General features: G+C 41.9%; 1 protein-coding gene across 1 annotated transcript in view; it reads right to left on the bottom strand.

The window, feature by feature from the left end:
- Positions 1 to 22461, bottom strand: part of cfap77 (cilia and flagella associated protein 77) — a 193159-nt gene that overhangs the window by 11230 nt on the left and 159468 nt on the right. The window contains exon 6 of the mRNA XM_068011859.1: positions 19789 to 19890. Coding sequence (XP_067867960.1) covers positions 19789 to 19890 — 102 coding nt within the window. The remainder of the gene's footprint in view (positions 1 to 19788; positions 19891 to 22461) is intronic.

Here is a 22461-nt window from a genome sequence, read left to right as displayed (position 1 = left end):
TGCTCCACATACAAGGAATTACTTTGAAGTGCAGTCACTATTGCTAAGCAGGTAAATGCAGCAGCGAGTCTGCATACAGCAAAATTCCACATACAGCACCGAATTTGATCTTGGTGATGCTTTTGAGGGAGGAATGTTGGCCAGGACACCAACTGCTCTGTTTTGAAATAAGGCAATGGAATTTTTTGATAATTCATTTGAACACATAGACAGAGTCTTGATGTAACATCCCTTCTGAAGGACAGCAGCACTGGATGTCAGCACAGATTATATGTTCAGATTTTTGAATCTTCAACCTTCACTGACCAAAATACTACCAACTGAGCCAAGTAGATATTGGCCCCTTAAGGTTGTAAGCTCCTTTCAATCTCTTGATTTCAATCTTATGACTAAAACTCTCTCACCATATGAAATGATCTGCTATTCCTCTCCCAACTTTGACACTCTTAAGAACTTTTCCATCTTTTGTTCAGCATCTTTTCCTAAAATCACCATCAGCAATGGCTTCACTTCTATTCTTCTACTAATCAGTGTAGTGCTTATGCTAATTTTTTTTTTGCTATGGCCAATCAACCTATTCATATTTAGTCTACCCTACACCGTAGTGATCTCATGCTTTTTTGATCAGTGCCTCATATCTACTTCTTGCAGAATGTCCCAGTTCCTAAAAAGACTTATATTTTTCTCTTGCTTTTCTTTCCCAAAACTCAAATCTTGATGAAATTGGAAAAAATCTCTATATTACTCCATAACCATTATGTGCAATGTCATGCTTCATCCCTGCCAGATCTATCAGATTCATGGTTCTTTGAAATCCAGTAAGACTTCTAGTCCTGATGGTTTTCTTCTCACTATCCTCCAGATGTGTACCTCAAACTTATCTCTATTAACTGCGACCTATTCAATCTCTACTACCAATCCATCTCTTGTTTGAAATTTGTTCATGTCCATCCTATCTCTAAAATATTCACTATATCCCTAAGAAAGATCCCATTTACCCTTCAGCCTACCAGCTGATTGTTCTTATATTGGTTATTCTAAAGTTATGGAAGCCACTGTTAACTTTCTAATTATCCGATAAAGTTCCTTGTTAGCTAAAGTTGAATTAAAGGCAAATTTTTGACCTGGTTAGGAAATTAGCTAAGTGGAAGGAGACAGAGAGTAGGGATAATGGGCACATACTCTAATTGGCAGGATGTGACTAGTGGTGTACTGCAAGAATCTGTGTTGGGGTCTCAACTATTCACTGTATTCATTAACGATTTAGATGATAGGATAGAAAGCCACATATCTAAATTCCAATGATATAAAGATAGGCAGCATTGGAAGCATAAAATTACAAGAGATATTAACAGATTAAGTGAATGGGCAAAACTGTGGCAAATGTTTTCAATGTAGGCAAATGTAAGGTCCTCCACTTTGAACCTAAAGAAGATAAAACAGCGTACTTTCTAAATGGTGAAAAGCTAGAAACAATGGACATCCAAAAATCTTATAGGTCCAGGTAGACAGATCATTAAAATGTCATGAACAGGTACAGAAAATAAATGAAACAGCTAATGGAATGCTGGCCTTTACATCAAGAGGAATAGAATACGAGGGGTTAGATGTCATGCTTCAGCTATCCAAAGCCCTGGTCAGACCACGCTTGGAGTATTGACAGCAGTTCTGGGCACCACACCTGAGGAATGATATATTGGCCTTTGAGGGAGTGCAGTGTAGACTTACCAGAATTGATACCTGGACTCCAAGAGTTAAATTATGAGGAGATGACACAAACTAGGGTTGTATTCCCTGTAATTTAGACAGTTAAAGGGTAATTTGACCAAAGTTTAAGATATTAAGGAGAATGGATAGGTTAGATTGGAAGAAATTATTTCTGCTAATTAGGGAGTCTAGGGCGAAGGGGCATAGTCAAAAAAAGTAGAGCCAGACCTTTCAGGAGTGAAACTCGGAATCAATTTTTCAAGTAAAGGGTGGTAGAAGTTTGGAACTTTCTTTTGTAAATGGCAATTGATGCTAGATCAATTAATTTTTAAACTGAGATTGATAGATTCTTGTGAGCCAAAGGTATCAAATGATATGGGGAAAAGGTGGGTACATGGAGATAGGTCACAGATCAATCATGACCTCACTGAATGGTGGAACAGGCTTGAGGCGCTAAATGTCCTTTTCCTGTTCCTAGAAAGTTTCAGACTGCTGTTCCCACTGGAAAACATGCTGCCTATAGAACACATCTTAGAACTCTAATCTTGAACATTGTGATGAATCAGAGTCATAGAGTCGTACAGCATAGAAACAGGCCCTTCGGCTCACCGCATCCATGCCGACCATAATGCCTATCTATACTAATCCCACCTGCCTGCATTAATTCCATATCCCTCTATGCCTTGCTCATTCAAGTACCTGTCCAGATGCCTCTTAAATGCTGCTACTGTTCCTGCCTCCACCACCTCCTCAGGCAGCTCATTCCAGATACCCACTATTCTTTGTGTGAAATATCTACCCCTTTGATCCTCCTCCCCCTCACCTTAAATCTATGCTCTTTAGCTTTAGTTACCCCTACCATGGGAAACAGACTCTGCCTATCTACACTATCTATGCCTCTCATAATTTTATATACCTCTATCATGTCCCCTCTTAGCCTCCTTCACTCCAGGGAAAACAGACCCAGCCTATCCAATCTCTCTTTCTAACTCAAGCCCTCCAAACCAGGCACCATCCTTGTGAATCTTTTCTGCACCCTCTCTAGCTTAATCACATCTTTCCTGTAGTGCGGTGACCAGAACTGCACACAGTACTCCAAATGCAGCCTAACCAACGTTATGTACAACTGTAACATGACGTCTCTTGTACTCAATGCCTCGGCCAATGAAGGCAAGCATGCCATACGCATTCTTCACCACCCTGTCTACCTGTGTTGCCACTTTCAGGGAACTATGTACTTGCACCCCAAGGTCATTGTCTTTAACATTTACAAAGTTTTTGAATGAGTCTGACACTGCATTTCCAAACAAGTTGTTAATACAAAAGACAAAATGCTGTGGACCCCCGAAATCTGAAATATAAACAGAAAATGCTGGAAATACCCAGCAGATCTGGCAGCATCTGTGGAGACAGAAACAGAGTTAATGTTTCAGGTCTGTGACCCTTCGTCAGAACTGGAAAATGTTACAGTTGTAACAGGTTTTAAGCAAGTACAAGTGCAGGGAAATGGGAAGAGACAAGAACAAAGGGAAGGTCTGTGGAAGGCAGAAGAAATTTAAATGACAGAAGAGATGATGAGACAAGGCAAAAAAGAGAGAATAATGGGACAAGTAGAGAAAAAAAATGGATCTAGAGGAGTTGTAAATGACATCAGCAGAATCATTACCAGCACCTGCTGTCCGTAAAGATGGCAAGTGGTTATGATCTGAAACTGACGAATCTGTTGAGTCCAGAAGGTTGTAAAGAGGCTATTAAGTAAAAACTACAAAGTTATTATTACATTGTCTTTTTCCAAACCTACTGTTCATGACTATGCAGTTTCTTATCAAATCAATCTTTCACATCTGTAGTTTATGGACCTATGACTCTTTTTTGATAAAACCAAGACCTCCCCAAACCTTTGTCCTCTGCCCTTTTTCTTCATTAGTTAGATATGCAACATGCACTGAAACCCATCACTTTATTTGACTCCTGGAAACCAAGCGACTGGGATATTCACAATGGTAAAATTTCTGTTTGCTTGATATAATTGTGCCCACATGATTCCCATTTAACTAAGCCCAGAATGCTTAATCACAAACTGCCAAAGCAGCTACGAACAATATTTAAGGGTTATTAAGCTTTTTTTTTTCTGAATCACTCTCTAGGCCAACTTTGGGACAAACTTCTCTGTCAGCTACTTCTCAAAGCCTAAAGAGCTTTCTCAACAACAGTGAGCATTCTGCTTTGACCTGTTGTCTGGCTGAATTCCCCATACACTGAAGACTACATGCATCAGTAGAGTGATCAAGTGATTGACACCACTTTAAGGCTTAGCAGGTAATATTTTGAATTTCTCACATAAAGAAATGTGTAAAATATCATACACAGTGACTGCCAGTAATCAGTGTTCTTTGAACAGATGAGTCTCTAACCTTGCTCCTAGGAAGAACAACTGTTGGCAACTAGTGGCCTCAACAGCAAACTAGAGAAACCTTTGATAACTTCAGTTTATTATTGAGGCCTCATCCACATCACATAAGCAAGTTATATGGAGGGATCAACCTCCTTCCCATACCCAGGTTATTAGCTCGAGTTTAATTTCCTTTAAAGTTTATTCTCTTCAATCCAAAAAAGGGCTGTGGTTCCTTGAAACACTAAGCTGGTGGTGACGTTCACCTGTTCCAGACTGAAAGAGAATAAGGTAACCTATCCCCATGATGCTTCATTTTTCTGGAAATGGTCCACTTTGCAAAGTCGAGCAGTCTAAGATGCAGGTGTCTTTCCTGTAACACTTTTGGGATCCTTAGGTTACATACTGATACATAGGTGCAGCCCCTTCCATAGTGAGTTCCTGATCTTCAGCTGCACATTTAAATTGTGATAAGGTTCACATGCAAAAAACGTTTTTGAAGTCCACCATCATTTTGTGTAAAAAAAAGAGTGAGTCAAAAGAAAGGGAAAATCAAAGGAGAAACAATAAACATTGAGATACAGAAACATCACTTCAAGGAAGCTTCGGATAGAATAGAAAGCTATCCTACATCTGAGGACTTTAATCATATTTTTTACCTGCAAAAACGTGATTATTTTTAAACCAAAACACAGCTGACAGATAAAGCTTTTAAAAAAATTAAATCACTCAAGCGGGAAGAGCTTTCATTCACTCAGCCGAAGTTTAAAAAAAATCATAAAACTATTATGAAGAATTGCCTACTGAACAGCTGCATAAACAAACTCTAGCAGAGGGAAAACACTTGAAATGCCTATTGCACAACTGGGAAGTTAAACCAGGGCAGGACATATACAGTGAATGGCAAAGCCCTGGGGAGTGTTGTTGAGCAGAGAGACCTCAGGGTGCAAGTACATAGTTCCCTGAAAGTGGAAACACAGGTAGACAAGGTGGTGAAGAAGACATATGGCATGCTTGCCTTCATCGGCCAAGGCATTGAGTACAAGAGTTGGGACGTCATGTTACAGTTGTACATAACATTGGTTAGGCTGCATTTGGAATACTGTGTGCAGTTCTGGTCACCGCACTACAGGAAAGATGTGATGAAGCTAGAGAGGGTGCAGAAAAGATTCACAAGGATGGTGCCTGGTTTGGAGGGCTTGAGTTAGAAAGAGAGATTGGATAGGCTGGGTCTGTTTTCCCTGGAGCGAAGGAGGCTGAGAGGGGACATGATAGAGGTATATAAAATTATGAGAGGCATAGATGGTGTTGATAGCCAGAGTCTGTTTCCCATGGTAGGGGTGACTAAAACTAGAGGGCATAGATTTAAGGTGAGAGGGAGGAGGTTTAAAGGGGATCAAAGGGGTAAATTTTTCACACAAAGAATAGTGGGTATCTGGAATGAGCTGCCTGAGGAGGTGGTGGAGGCAGGAACAGTAGCAGCATTTAAGAGGCATCTGGACAGGTACTTGAATGAGCAAGGCATAGAGGGATATGGAATTAATGCAGGCAGGTGGGATTAGCATAGATAGGTATTATGGTCGGCATGGACGCTGTGGGCCAAAGGGCCTGTTTCTATGCTGTACGACTCTATGACTCCAAAACGTTTTCCCCAGTGATCTTGTTTTAAGGGACCATCTATGCAACCTCCATTTTGCGTCAGTTACTTGAGGGATATATTCTAAGTTCAACCAATCAATATCGAATAGGAACAGGAGTAGGCCATTCAGCCCCTTGAGCCTGTTCTGCCATTCAGTTGATCTATATGCTAACTCCACCCACCTGTCTTAGTTCAATATCCCTTAATACCCTTAGCTAGCAAAAATCTATCGATCTTAGATTTAAAATTATTAATTGAAATGATATCTATTGATTTTTATGGGAGAGTGTTCCACACTTCTACCACCATTTGACAGAGGAAGTGTTTGGTAACTTCTCTCCTGAATGGCTTGGCTCTGATTTTAACGTTATGTCTGCTTGTCCTAGATTCCCCCACCAGCAGAAAATGTTTCTCTCTATCTACCCCATCAATTCCTTTCAAAATGTTAATAACTTCAAAGAAATCACCCTTAACCTTCTTTATTCCAGGGAATACAAGGTTAGCAATTTCTCCTCATAACCTAACCATTGGAGCTTGGTTACATTATGGTGAATCTGATCTGCACGCTTTCCAAGACCAATATATCCTTTCTAAGGTGCAAAACTGTACACGGTACTCCAGATGTGGCATAACCAGGACTTTGTATAGGTACAGCAAAACTTCCTCTCCTTTGTAGTCTAGCCCTGCAATTATAAATGCTAAAGGAATTAATCAGCTTCCTGCTGTTACTGTCAGTGCACTTCAAATATTTTCAGATTGACACAAACTACAGATTTGTATCTATATCTACCTACTTTGCATTTGGGATCTCTCTTAGAAGCCTTAGAGCAGCATTGGCAGAACCTAAGAATCAACTAGATAGCAGCATTCTAGAAACACTACTGAAGCAAATCTTCTTGGTTTGACTTGTTTCCATGTCTTGGTCAATGTTGATCTTGACTGTTTCTCCTGATGCATCTGGGAGATACTTTAGGATGTTTTTCTATGTTAAAGGTGCTCCATATGTGCATGTTGCTTTTACACAGAATTATGTAGGTGCCCTAATCCTACATGCCTGCCCTGCTCCCATATAACTTTATGTTCTTTTCCTTTGACCACCTATCCCACCTTAAATGTTTACATGGGCAGGGATTTTATGCTGCAGAAATGGACAGCAATGGAGGTTGGGGGAGGGGGGTGGGGGGGGCTGTAAAATTGTGTGGGATGGCGTCGGCTCAGCCCCCCTGATGTCATCACACCAGGCTCACATTTTATAAGCGGTGGACAGGAAGCCATGTGGGAACCCCGCTCGGGTTTCAAAATGAGCAACTGACTGTCATTTAAGATAGTTAATGAAACAATAGACTGTGATTTTATGGGCCACTCCGGATTTAAAGGTAAGCACATGGGGGACACGGGGTATCACAGCCTTGGCAGGTTTTAAAGAGTGGCAGCCATGGAACAAGGCATTTTTCATTCGTAGGTAGGAATTAGTTGGGAAGCCATTGATCTGGGCTTGAGCCCCCCCCCTTGATGCCATTGTGGTCTTGGCTGGGGGATCACCTGAGAGATGCCTGGGAGGGGGTGAGTGTGCTATTTTGCAGCAGCTACTGGCAGGGTGGCCCAGTCAGACTGGCAGTGCCCAATTGCCATGCGCACCATTCATTCAGGAGGAGCGTCCTCCAGCGAGGAGGAGAACCAGAGACGGAGGGAGGTATGGATTTCTTCCAAGGAGGGTTCCGTGTTTGGAGGGTGATTGCAGGCCTGACTCCTGCAGCACTCATCCCTCCAAGCATCCTCCAAACAAAGGACGTTTGCATCAGGGCTCGGGAGCTGGTGGCCCTTTAAACATGGCACCAGCACTTCCTTCTGTGTCTGGTGACGATGTGGCTGCTGCCTCAACTGAGCCTCTGGTTGGTTATCCTGCCTGCTGGCCTGTAATTGGCCAGCCAGTGTGAGATTGCTATGGGAACGAAAGTCGGAGTGAGAGGCATTTGCCACCTGCTTCTGGTTCTGCCTTCCCTTTCCTGCCAGGTCCCGTAAAATCCCAGCCCTAGTCTCTGCTTCAATCACTAACTGTGGTAGTGCAGTCTACATTCTTACAACCCTCTGAGTAAAAGAGTTTCTCCTGCTCCTAAATGTTTTACATTTAATCTTCCATCTATGGTCCCTTGTTCTCAGCCCCTCATTCACCGTAAACAGTATTTCTATCTCCTCTGTTCCATCACTTCGTAATTTTAAACACCTCTATCAAATCACCCCTAATCTTCTCTGATCTAATGAAAACAGCCCCACTTTTTAAAATCTATCTTCATACCAGGCAGCATCCTAGTTAATCTGAGCTGTATCTTCTCTATTGCCCCAACATGTGTACTATATTGTGAAGCCCAAAACTGCACACAGTTCTCCAACTACACCTCCTATTTTATTATTGTTTGCAAATTTTGGCACCATTCCCTCTAGCTTCATATCCAAATCATTGATCTATACTGTGAATAGAAATGGTCCCAGAACAGAATCTTGTGGGACACTGTTACCTACTGAGAAACTGCCCTTAACTCCTACTTTGTTTCCTCTCTTCTAACCAGTTTTTAATTCGATTCTTCCACCCTCCCCTAATTCCTTACTTCTTAATATTATCTGTTGTTGTTGTTTATATGTGACAATCAGGAAATAATTATGGTCCTATTGCAGCATGTTAGTACAGCTTATTAAGGCATTTTTTTGTAATGATGTTTGCCTCATGTTGACAGCCACATGGTGATCATAGACAATTCAAGTTGCTCCATTCTTGAAAGGTACAAGTTAAATCTTAACAAAGACATTTTATGTTGTCTCCACTGCAGTTGTGAAATTAATTAAGTCAGCAGAAAATTACAACAAAAACTGAATGGCAGTTTTTAATGACTTGAGATGTAAATTTTGATTTCCCACCACTATTCTAGCTCTATTCTAATGAAAATGGTTCCTGCCTTGTCTTAACGGGTTTGATTATTTCAGTGAAATATTTGATTTGATTTCCAGTCGCTGAACTGTGATTCTGAACTGAATTAAAGTAGTTCTATAAAAAATAAAATTGAGTTGGAAGGAGAATGTATCACAAATAAATAATTCTCAGCATAATTAATAGATAGATGTGACTGGTAATAGCTGCTGTATTGTGCGTGTAAACAGGGAACAGAAAAATGACTAGTCTTGTGAATTACCACTGTATGGAGGAAGCGATTGAAAATGTTGTTTGACAGTTAATCGCAGGCTAACTATTCATATACTGAATGCCTCCAACATGGACAGAGGGACAGTTTGCAGGGATAGAAAATGATCAATTTTGTAATGGTGATTTTTTGTTTTACAGTCAGGATGACAGAGGACTACAGGCAAGCTTTAACAATTTCTTAGAGCCGACCAACTGGGGTTTTCCTTTGAGAAAACTGCGGAAATAACACTTCATATTGACATTTGTTAATAGGCTGACATAACATTCTGAATTCATTTTTTAGTTTTAAATGATGCAAGGAACTGTAGTAATTTAATAACTGTCAGCCAGAATTTTCTGAAAATCTATTTTGATTGTGGTCATTTAATTTGTAAATAGATATTTATTTTTGTTTTTCTGAATTACTCTGTTACTTAACCTTTTCTGCATTACTTTGTTCCTTTTTCTTCCATTACTCTATTCCTCATGTTTCTTGAATTACTCTGTTCCTTACCCTTTTTTGCGTTACTCTGTCACTTATTCTCATTTCTGTGCAACACACAATAACTTCAGTAAATAAGGCGGTTGAACGATCTGGACTTAAGGCTCCACCATGATGACTATACAGGGTACAGTTTGCCTCCGAGTTTCCTTTCCTTTCATAGCTGACCTCCACTATGCAACACTAAAGTGGTACAGCTGAAACTGAGACCTTACCTGTGGCAAGAACTGAACAGAACCATTGAACACGACTCGAGTACAGTACCATCCATGTTTTTTTCCTATTAGTCTGGCATGGTACTGAATTTCATTGCAGCCTTATTGGTAATGTACTGTCAGTTTCTATTGCATACTTATTAATACAGCTTAGCAGTGGCACTATGATACTGTGTATATTCAGGGCTGATTTTTGAAGGGGGCAAACCAGTATAAACTCATTCTAATCTGTTCATTGCTGGTATTACCACCTGCTTTATTTGAGATAGACCTTAGCACCATCATTAGGAAATGCAGATGGTTATACCCCAGTAGTTTTGGAATTCTCAGAAAGGCAGAAGAAATAGAGAGGGTGAGGGATTGAGTACAGTGTGTAAGCTGCCCCCTCGGATCTCCAGTGATTCACACAATCTGCTGAACACTGAAAGGTTGTGTTCTTTCCTTGACTTTACCTGGTAGAACAGCCTTGGGCTGACAGGCAACTTGTAAAATGATTACTGACATATGCTAATGGGGCACGTACATACAGGGTGTCCTAGGAATTGAAAAATGTAACGTGCTGAGATATTTTGAATGTGGCTTGGACACAGCTTGTTTCCTTCAAAGCATATTCCAATGACAACAATTTTGAAGACTCTTTTCTATTTTTGAGTTTCCCTGTCTATTTTTCCCTATTCTAATCCTTTAAATTTGTGTATTAAATGTCTGCAACAGATTTTAACAATTAGTCTGTAATATTTTACATATACTGTACTGGGTTTCAAACTGCTTTTGTTTTGTATTATGAAGCAACACATCTAAATGAATTGAAGTTTGCAGCTTAAAAAAATTATTGTAATGAATTTTGTATTAAAGTAAATCATGTACAGTGTGAAATTATTTTCTTCAGAATTATGAATAGGTGTAGTCCTACTGCGATGATTAGCTGAATTATTTTGAACTTGTTTGTCCCTCTCTTTTTTTATCTCTCCACTGCACCCCTCCCCCCCAACCCCCACCATCAACTCACTCTATTTGAATACCTTAAGTTGAAGGCAAATGTCACTTGAATTAATAATCTGAGTATATTTAAGCAGCAGGCACTAAGACCTTGGGAAATCTTAATATGATTGGAGACCCAATTTGTAACCTCAGTCTGTCCTACTGGGTACAACATTCTTAAAGATTGCTTGCTTCACTTTTGAGGTATATGATGTTGAATTTTACATATATGTGTGTGCATATATATATACACATGTATATGTTATATATCTATAAATATATGTAGACAGAATTTCCAGCAATGATTGCAGATTATATTTGATAATCCCAGGGTGACTGTATTGAAATCATTAATCCTCTTATGTGAACATTATTTCTTAACATAAATGCAGAATACATAAAGAATGATATGTGTTAAGGAATAATTTACAGCTCTAATATTGAGTTTTAAATCATTGTTCTAAAGCATTCAGGTATTATTTTTGCAGTTTATGGTATTACCTGATAGGCTTGAGATTTATATGACAGATAACAACAGAGGTACACCTCTCACTTCACATCATTAGACCAGAAAGGATATCATGATAATTCTACTGCATCAGCCAGTACAATAATGAATCATAACACTTCTGGTCTGATGCCATGAACCAAGATGAAAGCCTCTGTTGTTGCCTTCAATTCCATCCTATCAGCAAAAAGCAAAAATGGTAAACCAAACACTTGATAAGCCAAGGAATCCTTATACTTCCAGACATTATACAGAATTAACAGACTTGCATTTTCTCAACTTGTGTATGAATTAATGCTTTGTAATACAAGGCAGACTATCCCATGCATAATGACACCACTATGTATCCATCACATCCTATATAAATAAATACAATAGCCCCAAGGATAAAAAAAAATAAGCAAGGGAAATGTGTTCCCTACATTTCATTCAGCCAGAAGTAAAGGTGAAGAAAACTCTTACGGTTTCTCTGAATCCTAGATGCATCCCATGCATGTAGTTTTTTTAAAAAGAGAACACTAACATTTATTTTATAATTTAAAAGCACATTCTAAGAACTCCTCTATGGAGCTGTTTGTCCTCTATTTGCTCAACCAGTGGACTAGCTGCAGTCCAATGATGTCTGCTATGGGGATCCCTTTGCTACCACTGATGCCAGTCTATTCTCAGACCAACTGAGGGCTTTTTTTTAACCTTTCCTACCACCTAACCTTGATTAAAACATTAAAAAAAATTGGGAGCCATCCAGTTGTAAGTATTTAATATTCATAGAAAGAGATCCCTTTGGTGGTGATACCAGGGTGGGTAAAGCACTGGCAGAGCTTTGCAAAATAGCCCTTAAAATACAATTTTTTTCAGTGACTATCTGGAACATATTCAATAGACAGTACTGAACAATGATACTACTCACTGCTTGAGTTTCCATCTCATTCAAACATTGAGAAATAAAACAGTAACTGAAGTTGTCATGCAAACATTCCCAAAAGGCCCAAAAAATGTCAGCAATACTTTTGTTCTCCCAAATGGAAATTGCTGCTTTTGCCACAGTTGAACCCACAGCAATGGTATAGAGGAATTTCAATGATATGACATATACCATTAAAAAAACAAAAGATATCTGTTCTGATCACCGATACACTATGTAAACACATCATAATTGATAGGCTGGACTGAGTAGCGTAGAAATAAAATACAAGCAGCTTAAGTTTAATCTGGAAACTTCTTTAAACACTAGGCAAATTCTTAGCTTTTTGTAAGATCTACTTATTTCAGCAGGTGGCATCATTTTCTTCTGTAGTGTGTTGTACTTTTTGAAATGTTAAACAAGATGTTAATTTTAAAAGTATGCTGAATATTTGATGCAGTGAAATACCTGTGATCTCCAGAGATTTGTGAAATGATCTTTCATCAGCTATATACAGAGTATCAGGTACCATAATGAAACTTACTTTTATTGCCTTGGCTGACCTGACATAATTGGTTAAAATGTTGTGGATTAGGAGATCATTTTCCTGTTCCCTTGAAACTACATAGTTCAAAAGCTTAGGACCGGTTTTAATTTCCTGATACAGTTTAATGGTTCATAAAATATGTATTTGATGTCCGTTCTAACACCAACACAGAAATGTGTGTTCTAGGAAGAGTATTTTACAGGGTTTGCATAATAATGGAAAACCATAAAGAATGCATGACATTTTTGAGTATACTAGTCAAAGTTCCTGGACTTAAATATCTTGATCAATTTAACTTTAATTATTTTGTTTTTAAACCATCATCTATTCCTCCATCCATGTTGAGCCCATACCAAACACTACTAGCGATTGAATGTGGAGTAAAATTCAATTCAATGCAACATAATTTGACAAAGTATAATTTCATTTTTGTGTGTGTATAAGCAACACATGTAAACAAAGTCCTGGATCTTTCCTTGATGAAATATTTGTCGAATGCAACTATGAGGTTGAGGAGGACAAGGTGAGATAATGGGCTGCAGTTACAGAAGTTAGCATTTGTGATTTTGACCAGGGCAATTTCGGTCCTGTGAGCAAGGCAAAATATGTCATTGTGGCAGAGGTGGACATGGAACTGGCAAACAATGGCATGTTCAAGGACCTTGGAGAGAAAAAAAATTGCTGGCAGTGGGCCGACATTAAAGAGGATAGATGGACTTTTGAGAGGGGTGCAATGATAACAATTTTGAAAAGAACAGAGACAGTGTTTGAGCCAAGGAAGCTATTTACCATGCTGGCAAGGATAGGGGGTCAGGCTTGCTTGATGGTGAAAGAACAGGAGGCATATCTTGTGGAACAGAAAGACTTGTCAAGAGTTCAGTGGAACGTAGGGAAGGACATAGAGTGTCTGAGGGTCAAAGCTAAGGTAAGTGAAGGATTAAGGTCAATGACAAGGAAGTGGAGGAGGGATCTGCACAGATTTCAATCTTGGAGATGAAGAAATTCATGGTATCCTCATTCTTGGAGCTAGAAGTGATGTTGGAAGGGGTGAGGAAGGGTTTTGAGGAGGTGATGTGTCATAAAAGAAAGAAGAAGGAAAGGATTATCCTGGGTTGGTAGGAGGTTTTGGCTGTGGAATAGGAGTTGTGGTAATGCATGGCATGATCCAGTTAGAATGGGTAGTGGGTAATAAGACCAGTTCTACAGCAAGTGCGTGAACCTCAGACTTTAAAGTGTGAAGGTTTAACTATACCAAGGGAATAGAGGATAGTGGGAAATGAGGAGTACCTTAGCAGGGACAAGGGCATTAAAGGTGGAAGTTATGGTTAATGATGAAGGATGAATAGTTGAAAAATAAAAATTTAGAAGGATATGGGAAAGAATAGGGGAATGGAACTAATTGGATTACTCTATCTGAAATGGCATAGGTATGATGGACTGAATGGTCACTTTCTGTGCATAAGATTCTCATGATTCTTTGTAAAATTCTTATTCTCTAAATAGCAATTGGTGAAGTAGGGGGAAAAAAAGCATCAATAATGAAATTATTTTAATTTATTCATCCTTTTTATAAAGCTTAAACCATTAAATGAAAATCCCTAACTAACTTTAGTTGGGATTAATGTGTTTTATGTTGCTGAGGAGGACTGATGTTTGCACCTACCCTGGAAACAGACAGTTTGATGTGCTGAGTTCAGAGCACATATAAGAAGTTGGAATCAGTCAGGCCAAAAGCATACAGAATAATAGCTGTTCAAGGTCTGTTCATTGGATTTGATGATGAGTAAAAGCTTCTTGGTACAGCGATTATGCTAACAACAATGTCAGGAAGAACTACAAGTTCACCATAGAAGGTGAAGAATATAGCGTAGAAATTTGGGTTTGTACCTGGTGGCTGAATGTTGAGGCTCGAGGCCTCATTTCAATGAGGTCAGCGTTGCACAAACAGTCAGCTTGCAAAGAGAAAATCTAGACTGGGTTGTGATTAGTGATGCAACAGCCCTCAGGTAATGAAGCCTGGGTTCGGGATTAGAGGCCAGCAGGGGAGGATAGGAGGCCGGAGGTCAGGATTAGAGGACAGCGGCGGAGGATACCCAGCCTGGGTTCAGATAAGTGTAGCCTTAACTTATCTGTAAGGCCTGTATCTTTCAGTATCGGTAAGGTGTGTAATATTTTTACCTTGTGCAACCCATGCGATTGAGCGCTTCAGTAAATTTCCTGCATCACAGTAATGAGTGAATTGCTGTCATAATTAGATGTCAGAGTAACCACAGTAAACAACAAAAACACTCTTGAATTCCTGGACTACTCATGAGCAAAGCCACCAATTGTATAGAACATAGAACAGTACAGCACAGTACAGGCCCTTCGGCCCACGATGGTTGTGCCGACCCTTTAACCTACTCTAAGATCAAACTACCTACATACCCTTCATTCTACTATCATCCATGTACCTATCCAAGAGTCGGTTAAATGTCCCTAATGTATCTGCTTCTACTACCACCGCTGGCAGTGCATTTCACGCACCCACCACTCTCTGTGTAAAGAACCTACCTCTGACATCTCCCCTAAACCTTCCTCCAATCACCTTAAAATTATGGCCCCTGGTGATAGCCCTTTCCGTCCTGGGAAAAAGTCTCTGGCTATCCACTCTATCTATGCCTCTCATCATCTTGTACACCTCTATCAAGTCACCTCTCATCCTTCTTCGCTCCAATGAGAAAAGGCCTAGCTCCCTCAAGCTTTCTTCATAAGACATGCCCTCCAGTCCAGGCAGCATCCTAGTAAATCTCCTCTGCACCCTCTCTAAAGCTTCCACATCCTTCCTATAATGAGGCGACCAGAACTGAACACAATATTCCAAGTGTGGTCTAACCAGGGCTTTATACAGCTGCAGCATAACCTTGCGGCTCTTAAACTCAATCCCCCCGTTAATGAAAGCCAACACCCCATACGCCTTCTTAACAACCCTATCAACTTGGGTGGCAACTTTGAGGGATCTATGGACATGGACCCAAGATCCCTCTGTTCCTCCACACTGTCTTTAAGTCTGTATTCCGCATTCAAATTCGACCTTCCAACATGAATCACTTCACACTTTTCCGGGTTGAACTCCATCTGCCACTTCTCAGCCCAGCTCTGCATCCTGTCAATGTCCCGTTGCAACCTACAACAGCCCTCCACACTATCCACAACTCCAGCAACCTTTGTGCCATCGGCAAACTTACTAACCCAGCCTTCCACTTCCTCATCCAAGTCATTTATAAAAATCACAAAGAGCAGACGTCCCAGAACAGATCCCTGCGAAACACCACTGGTCACCGAGCTCCAGGCTGAATATTTTCCATTTACTACCACCCTCTGTCTTCTATGGGCCAGCCAATTCTGTATCCATACAGCCAAATTTCCCTGTACCCCATGCCTCCTTACTTTCTGAATGAGCCTACCATGGGGAACCTTATCAAACGCCTTGCTAAAATCCATATACACCACATCCACTGCTCTTCCTTCATCAATGTGTTTTGTCACATCCTCAAAGAATTCAATAAGGCTTGTAGGCATGACCTGCCCCTCACAAAGCCATGCTGACTATCGCTAATCAAACTATGCTTTTCCAAATGATCATAAATCCTGTCTCTCAGAATCCTCTCCAATAATTTGCCCACCACCGACGTAAGACTGACTGGTCTGTAATTCCCAAGGTTATCCCTATTCCCTTTCTTGAACAAGGGAATAACATTTGCCACCCTCCAATCATCTGGTACTACTCCAGTGGACAGTGAGGACACAAAGATCATCGCCAAAGGCACGGCAATCTCTTCCCTCGCTTCCCGTAACAACCTTGGGTATATCCCGTCTGGCCCCGGGGACTTATCTAACCTCATGTCTTTCAAAATTTCCAGCACATCCTCCTTCTTAACATCAACCTGTTTGAGCATATCAGCCTGTTTCACGCTGTCCTCACAAACGACAAGGTCCCTCTCACTAGTGAATACTGAAGCAAAGTATTCATTAAGGACCTCCCCTACCTCCTCCGACTCCAGGCACAAGTTCCCTCCACTATCCCTGATCGGCCCTACCCTCACTCTGGCCATCCTCTTGTTCCTCACATAAGTGTAGAACGCCTTGGGATTTTCCTTAATCCTACCCACCAAGACTTTTTCATGTCCCCTTCTAGCTCTCCTAAGTCCATTCTTCAGTTCTTTCCTGGCTACCTTGTAACCCTCTAGAGCCCTGTCTGATCCTTGCTTCCTCAACCTTAAGTAAGCTTCCTTCTTCCTCTTGACTAGCTGTTCCACATCTCTTGTCATCCAAGGTTCCTTCACCCTACCATCCCTTCCTTGCCTCATCGGGACAAACCTATCCAGCAGTCGCAGCAAGTGCTCCCTAAACAACCTCCACATTTCTGTCGTGCATTTCCCTGAGAACATCTGTTCCCAATTTAAGGTCCCCAGTTCCTGCCTAATAGCATTGTAATTCCCCCTCCCCCAATTAAATATTTTCCCATCCCGTCTGCTCCTATCCCTCTCCATGACTATAGTAAAGGTCAGGGAGTTCTGATCACTATCACTGAAATGCTCTCCCACCGAGAGATCTGCCACCTGGCCTGGTTCGTTGCCAAGCACCAAATCCAACATAGCCTCTCCTCTAGTCGGCCTATCTACATATTGAGTCAGGAAACCTTCCTGGACACACCTGACAAAATCTGCTCCATCCAAACTATTTCCACTCAGGAGGTTCCAATCAATATTAGGGAAGTTGAAGTCACCCATGTCAACAACCCTGTTACTTCTGCACCTTTCCAAAATCTGCCTCCCAATCTGTTCCTCCGTGTCTTTGTCGCTATTGGGGGGTCTATAGAAAACTCCCAATAAAGTGACTGCTCCTTTCCTGTTTCTGACTTCCACCCATACTGGCTCAGTAGACAAACCCTCCTCGACGACCTCCCTTTCTGAAGCTGTGATACTATCCCTGATTAGCAATGCCGCTCCCCCACCTCTTTTACCTCCCTCCCTATTCCTTTTGAAACATCTAAACCCCGGAACATCCAACATCCATTCCTGCCCCTGTGATATCCAAGTCTCCGTAATGGCCACAACATCGTAGCTCCAAGTACTGATCCATGCTCTAAGTTCATCACCCTTATTCCTGACACTTCTTGCGTTAAAATAGACACACTTCAACCCATCATACTGGCTGCAACTTTGCCCTGTCAACTGTCTAACCTTCCTCAGAGACTCTCTGCACTCTGTATTTGCCTGTTCAACAGCTACCCCATCCACTGATCCGTAGCTCCGGTTCCCATCCCCCTGCCAAAGTAGTTTAAACCCTTCCGAAGAGCTCTAGCAAACCTCCCTCCCAGGATATTGGTGCCCCTCCAGTTTAGATGCAACCCGTCCTTCTTGTACAGGTCCCACCTTCCCCAGAAGGTATCCCAATGATCCACATATCTGAAGCCCTCCCTCCTACACCAGCTCTGTAGCCACGTGTTCAGCTGCACTCGCTCTCTGTTTCTAGCCTCACTAGCACGTAGCACCGGTATCAATCCTGAGATTACTACTCTGCTCGTCCTGCCTTTTAGCTTCCAACCTAACTCCCTATATTCGCTTTTCAGGTCCTCATCCCTTTTCCTAGCTATATCATTGGTACTGATGTGTACCATGACTTCTGGCTGCTCCTCCTCCCCCTTCAGAATCCTGTAGACTCGATCCGAGACATCCCTGACCCTGGCACCCGGGAGGCAACATACCATCCGGGAGTCTCGTTCGCGACCACAGAATCTCCTGTCTGTTCCTCTAACCATTGAATCTCCTATCACTATCGCTCTCCTATTCTCCCCCCTTCCCTTCTGAGCCACAGAGCCAGGCTCAGTGCCAGAGACCTGGCCGCTGTGGCTTTCCCCTGGTAGGTCCCCTCCCCCCAACCGTATCCAAAACGGTATACTTATTATTGAGGGGAACGGCCACAGGGGATCCCTGCACTGTGCGCCTATTCCCTTTCCCTCCCCTGACGGTCACCCAGCTACCTTTATCCTGTAACTTAGGTGTCACTACTTCCCTATAACTGCTCTCTATCACCCCCTCAGCCTCCTGAATGATCCGAAGTTCATCCAGCTCCAGTTCCCTAACGCATATAAATAATATTATTTAAAAATAGTACAATAAAACACTTTACATCCTCTTCATATAAACATCAATAAATAGATGCTTAATTTATGGTCAGCTTTATGCTATGGATTCATGTACCCATACTGGGTTGTTACTGGACATATCACATAGATCCCTTTAACAGGAACTTTCATCTCATCTCTGTAGGTTGTAGTGGAAATGAAGATCATGGGCTGGATTTTAAGAGGCGGCGAGCTCAAAAAGTGGCAGCCCACGCCAAAGAGCCGCCGCAATCCTGTGCGCGGCGGCTCATTTAAATAGCCAGGGTGGCCTGCTTCCCCATCCCCCCCAAATCGGGTGGAGAGGGCAGGCTGTCCGTCCCCGGCAATGGCGTCAGCTGCCTGTGTGCAGGCTCTGGTGCCATTTTTAAAGGGCAGCCAGTCCTGCCGCCTAATTTAAATTTTCAAACACATGCCCGTCAAAATTATTAAATGAATTTCTAACGCCCTTTTCCCACTCCTCAATAACAATAACTATTTGCCCTTCCCCATCCCGCCAAAACACTTACCTTTTAAATGTGACCTTCCCCCGCCCCCCAGGCTGCACAAAGTTTAGAGTTCACCCTTCCCCCACCATCCCCTCCACCCATTACATTTATTTGACACTGTCTCCCTGCCCACCACCCCAACAGAAAATATTATCTCCTCCCCACTCCCCACGAGAGTCACACTGCCTTTCCCCGGATAGGGAATTGAAGGCACAGGAGTGCCGGCTGCTGCACCAAAGATGGTGTCAGGCCTTCAAGACTGCAGCTAAGTCTATCTTAATGTATTCATTTCATTAATTTAAATATTTAAATTGAAGTCCCGTTACCAAGTGGCCGGGGGGTGCCGCAATGATCGGGTTGGGCCCTCCCAGCCTTGAGGTCCGTGGCCAGCCTCTTCCGGACCCATCTTCAGGCCCCCCTACCATGGACCCCGATGTTGAAGGCTTGGTAAAATCCAGCCCCATATGTTCGTCCATTCTTTAACTCACTGTGTCACCAAAGAAAGATCGAGTAACAGGCATCGCAGCTTTAAAAAAAAGCGAACACAAAAAGCAACCATCTCACCTTTTGGTAGCGCCGTGGGTGCACTATTGGTGCAGGGTCCACTTGTGGCACCGCTTTGCTCAACACTGCTGCACGGGTTTGATAATTCTTTGTAATGGAGACCTACAAACACAAAATCTAGATACATGAAAACTGCTAGAATTGGAACAAATACCATCAAACCAAGCTCAACTGTTTTAGCCAACATGAATGTGTTTTTCAATGCAGAAGTGTGCAACCAATGTTGTGCCAATTTAATCTCAGTCAGCGTAAAAGTATGCTCTTCTCCAACATTTCTACAGGATGTATGTATCTTGATTAAAATGTCTATTATAGTGCAAGGGATAGAAACATATGTTCTACGTAGACTAAATCAGTAGAATTTTTTGGCCTGTAAAATTCATGCTTTTGATACATAGTTATAAGGAACTAACAGAGTCTATGGATATTAACCTGAGATAATGCAATGATGAAATCTTCTAGTTATGATTATTTTTAAATTGGTACACAGTCAAGAGTAGAAAACGTGCGGTGCATTGGTGTGCTAATATGATGACCCATATGACGTAGGATTTAATTTTGTACCCCCTTCAGTTTCCCACCCAACACGATGTCAATTTAAACTGTGTTTTAGAGGTGGTAACTGAGGAAAACCATTTTGCACAGAAGGAAAAATCTGAAGGTGAGTCATTCCAAACAGCTCTTCTCATGCTCACCTGTGAATCAGTTGCAAGTTAAAACGGGTAAAGTCCTAACAGCAGTTTGATGTTTGGAGAAGGAATATTCTATATATGGAAATCTCAATTAAGTTACTTACTTTCAATGTTGCAGGCGTCCTTAGAGCTAGTTTCCCTGAGTGCGGCCTCGATGGCATTGGCTGCCTCAGGAAAAATCAACGTTGGAGCATGGTCCTCAAGTAGGCATCAAACCCCATATCTGCGTTGCAAAAGTCCTAAAACCTGCTTCAGGCATGGATAAAGGATGCCTTTTATTTCTCTTTACGCAACATAGTGGTAAGCGCATCTTCTGGCTGGAAATGTGTGTGCGCACATTTCCAGCACGCCATTTGCACTTGAATTTTTTGCTCTTGAATTTTTACAATCTGCTCTTTAGGTTTAAGACAACTGTTTTTGCAAGTTATAAGTGTCATCTGTGCAGTCGTTCAGAAGTTGCAGACATTCTGGTCCGTGTCAAGTGACTGATTCTGTTTTTAAGCGTGAATTGTTAAGTTTTTTGAGAGTATCCAAAGGTTCTGGCTCCCATGTGGGACACAGATATTTGAGTGTAACATTTAAAATTTATATTATGAAGACCAAAATATTATCCTAGATAGCAGATGGAATTTCCTGCACATTTCTTACCAGAGATACACACACAAACCGAATACATGATCTAAAAGATCAAGCAATTTTGGATGTAAGCGAGTTACCTGCGTAAGTACAATATGCCCAAATTTCCTCAATCTTTTTGGATCGTCTATTGATCCCTCCAACCAAACACATTGCCCTTCCATAATAATGGCCTCACCCCTATTACAGAACCATATAAACAGTTTTCCTGCAATTGCGCTTGCTCAGGGACTCTCTTCAAATTACAACCAGATTTTCAAGCGTAGCAGAAAGTCATTTTTCCGGTGTCTTATTGCAATATTTTGAGCGTTTTAAAAAAATTAAACCCACTGAGACCTGCACTGTATTTTCTATTTCTTTCAATGCATTTATATGCCATTTGTGGTATTTTTTTTTTAAAATCCCTTGTAATTAGCATGTTCAGCATGATATCCAGAACTCTCCATTCCTGCATCAGCATGTGACATTAAAAATTGAAAAACTTCCCTTATTGCATGTTCTTCAACATTTGGTTCCTAATTGAATGATGGTTAAATGAGTTGAAAGCTTAATTTTCATATTTCAGAAGGGAATATATCGGGCTGGATGGGGATCATATTGCAACAGGGGGTGGAGGGCCCATCACCTCCCCGTTGCCAAGCGATCTTCTCGGGGTGGTGGGTGGGCCAATGACGGCCTTCCTGCCCAGAGACTGCTTGAGGCCCTTAAGTGGCCTATCAATGGCCACTTAAGGGCCACTTCCCGCCGCCACCAGGATCTTACCAACGGCGTTGGATGCTTTGTAACATGAGGCGCCTCCCTGCAGGCTAGGAGGGAGGGAGGGGGTCCCTCCTCTTTGGGCAATTTGTGGCCCACAGAAGATCCCCACTGGGAACCAATTCATCCCCGGGGACACCCCTCTCCCTGGACTGCCAGACCACCCCCCCAGCTCCCCCTCGCTAGGGCCTTCTGGACTGGCCCTGGTGACCCCGCCTCACCTATCTCTTCTCCGGGGTTCCAGTGCTGGGCCCGGGTCCGAGGCCTCTGCAGTACCGACTGGTGCCGCCAGTGCTCTGATTGGCCAGCAGCTCATGGAGGCGGGACCCCGACTTTAAAGGGATGGGGCTTCCGCCTCCTGAAACTTTGATTTAAAAAGACTGGAGGATCCCTCCAGGGTGGAGGGTGGGTTTCCCCCGCCTTTTCGGCCCAGCACCCGGAGCCCCGCCTCTGCACAAAATCCAGCCCATAGTGAGAGTTTGGCATTTTCCTTGGGTCCAATTGTTTAACTCTGATTTACATCCATTTCTACATTCAGGCATATTCTAGAGATTGGCAGGTAATTTGAGTGTAACTTGATATTGGCAGA

This window comes from Heterodontus francisci, chromosome 32, assembly GCF_036365525.1.
Source record: "Heterodontus francisci isolate sHetFra1 chromosome 32, sHetFra1.hap1, whole genome shotgun sequence".
Taxonomy (NCBI): domain Eukaryota; kingdom Metazoa; phylum Chordata; class Chondrichthyes; order Heterodontiformes; family Heterodontidae; genus Heterodontus; species Heterodontus francisci.
Note: the sequence above shows the minus strand (reverse complement) of the source record. Positions and strands in the feature narration are given on the sequence as shown.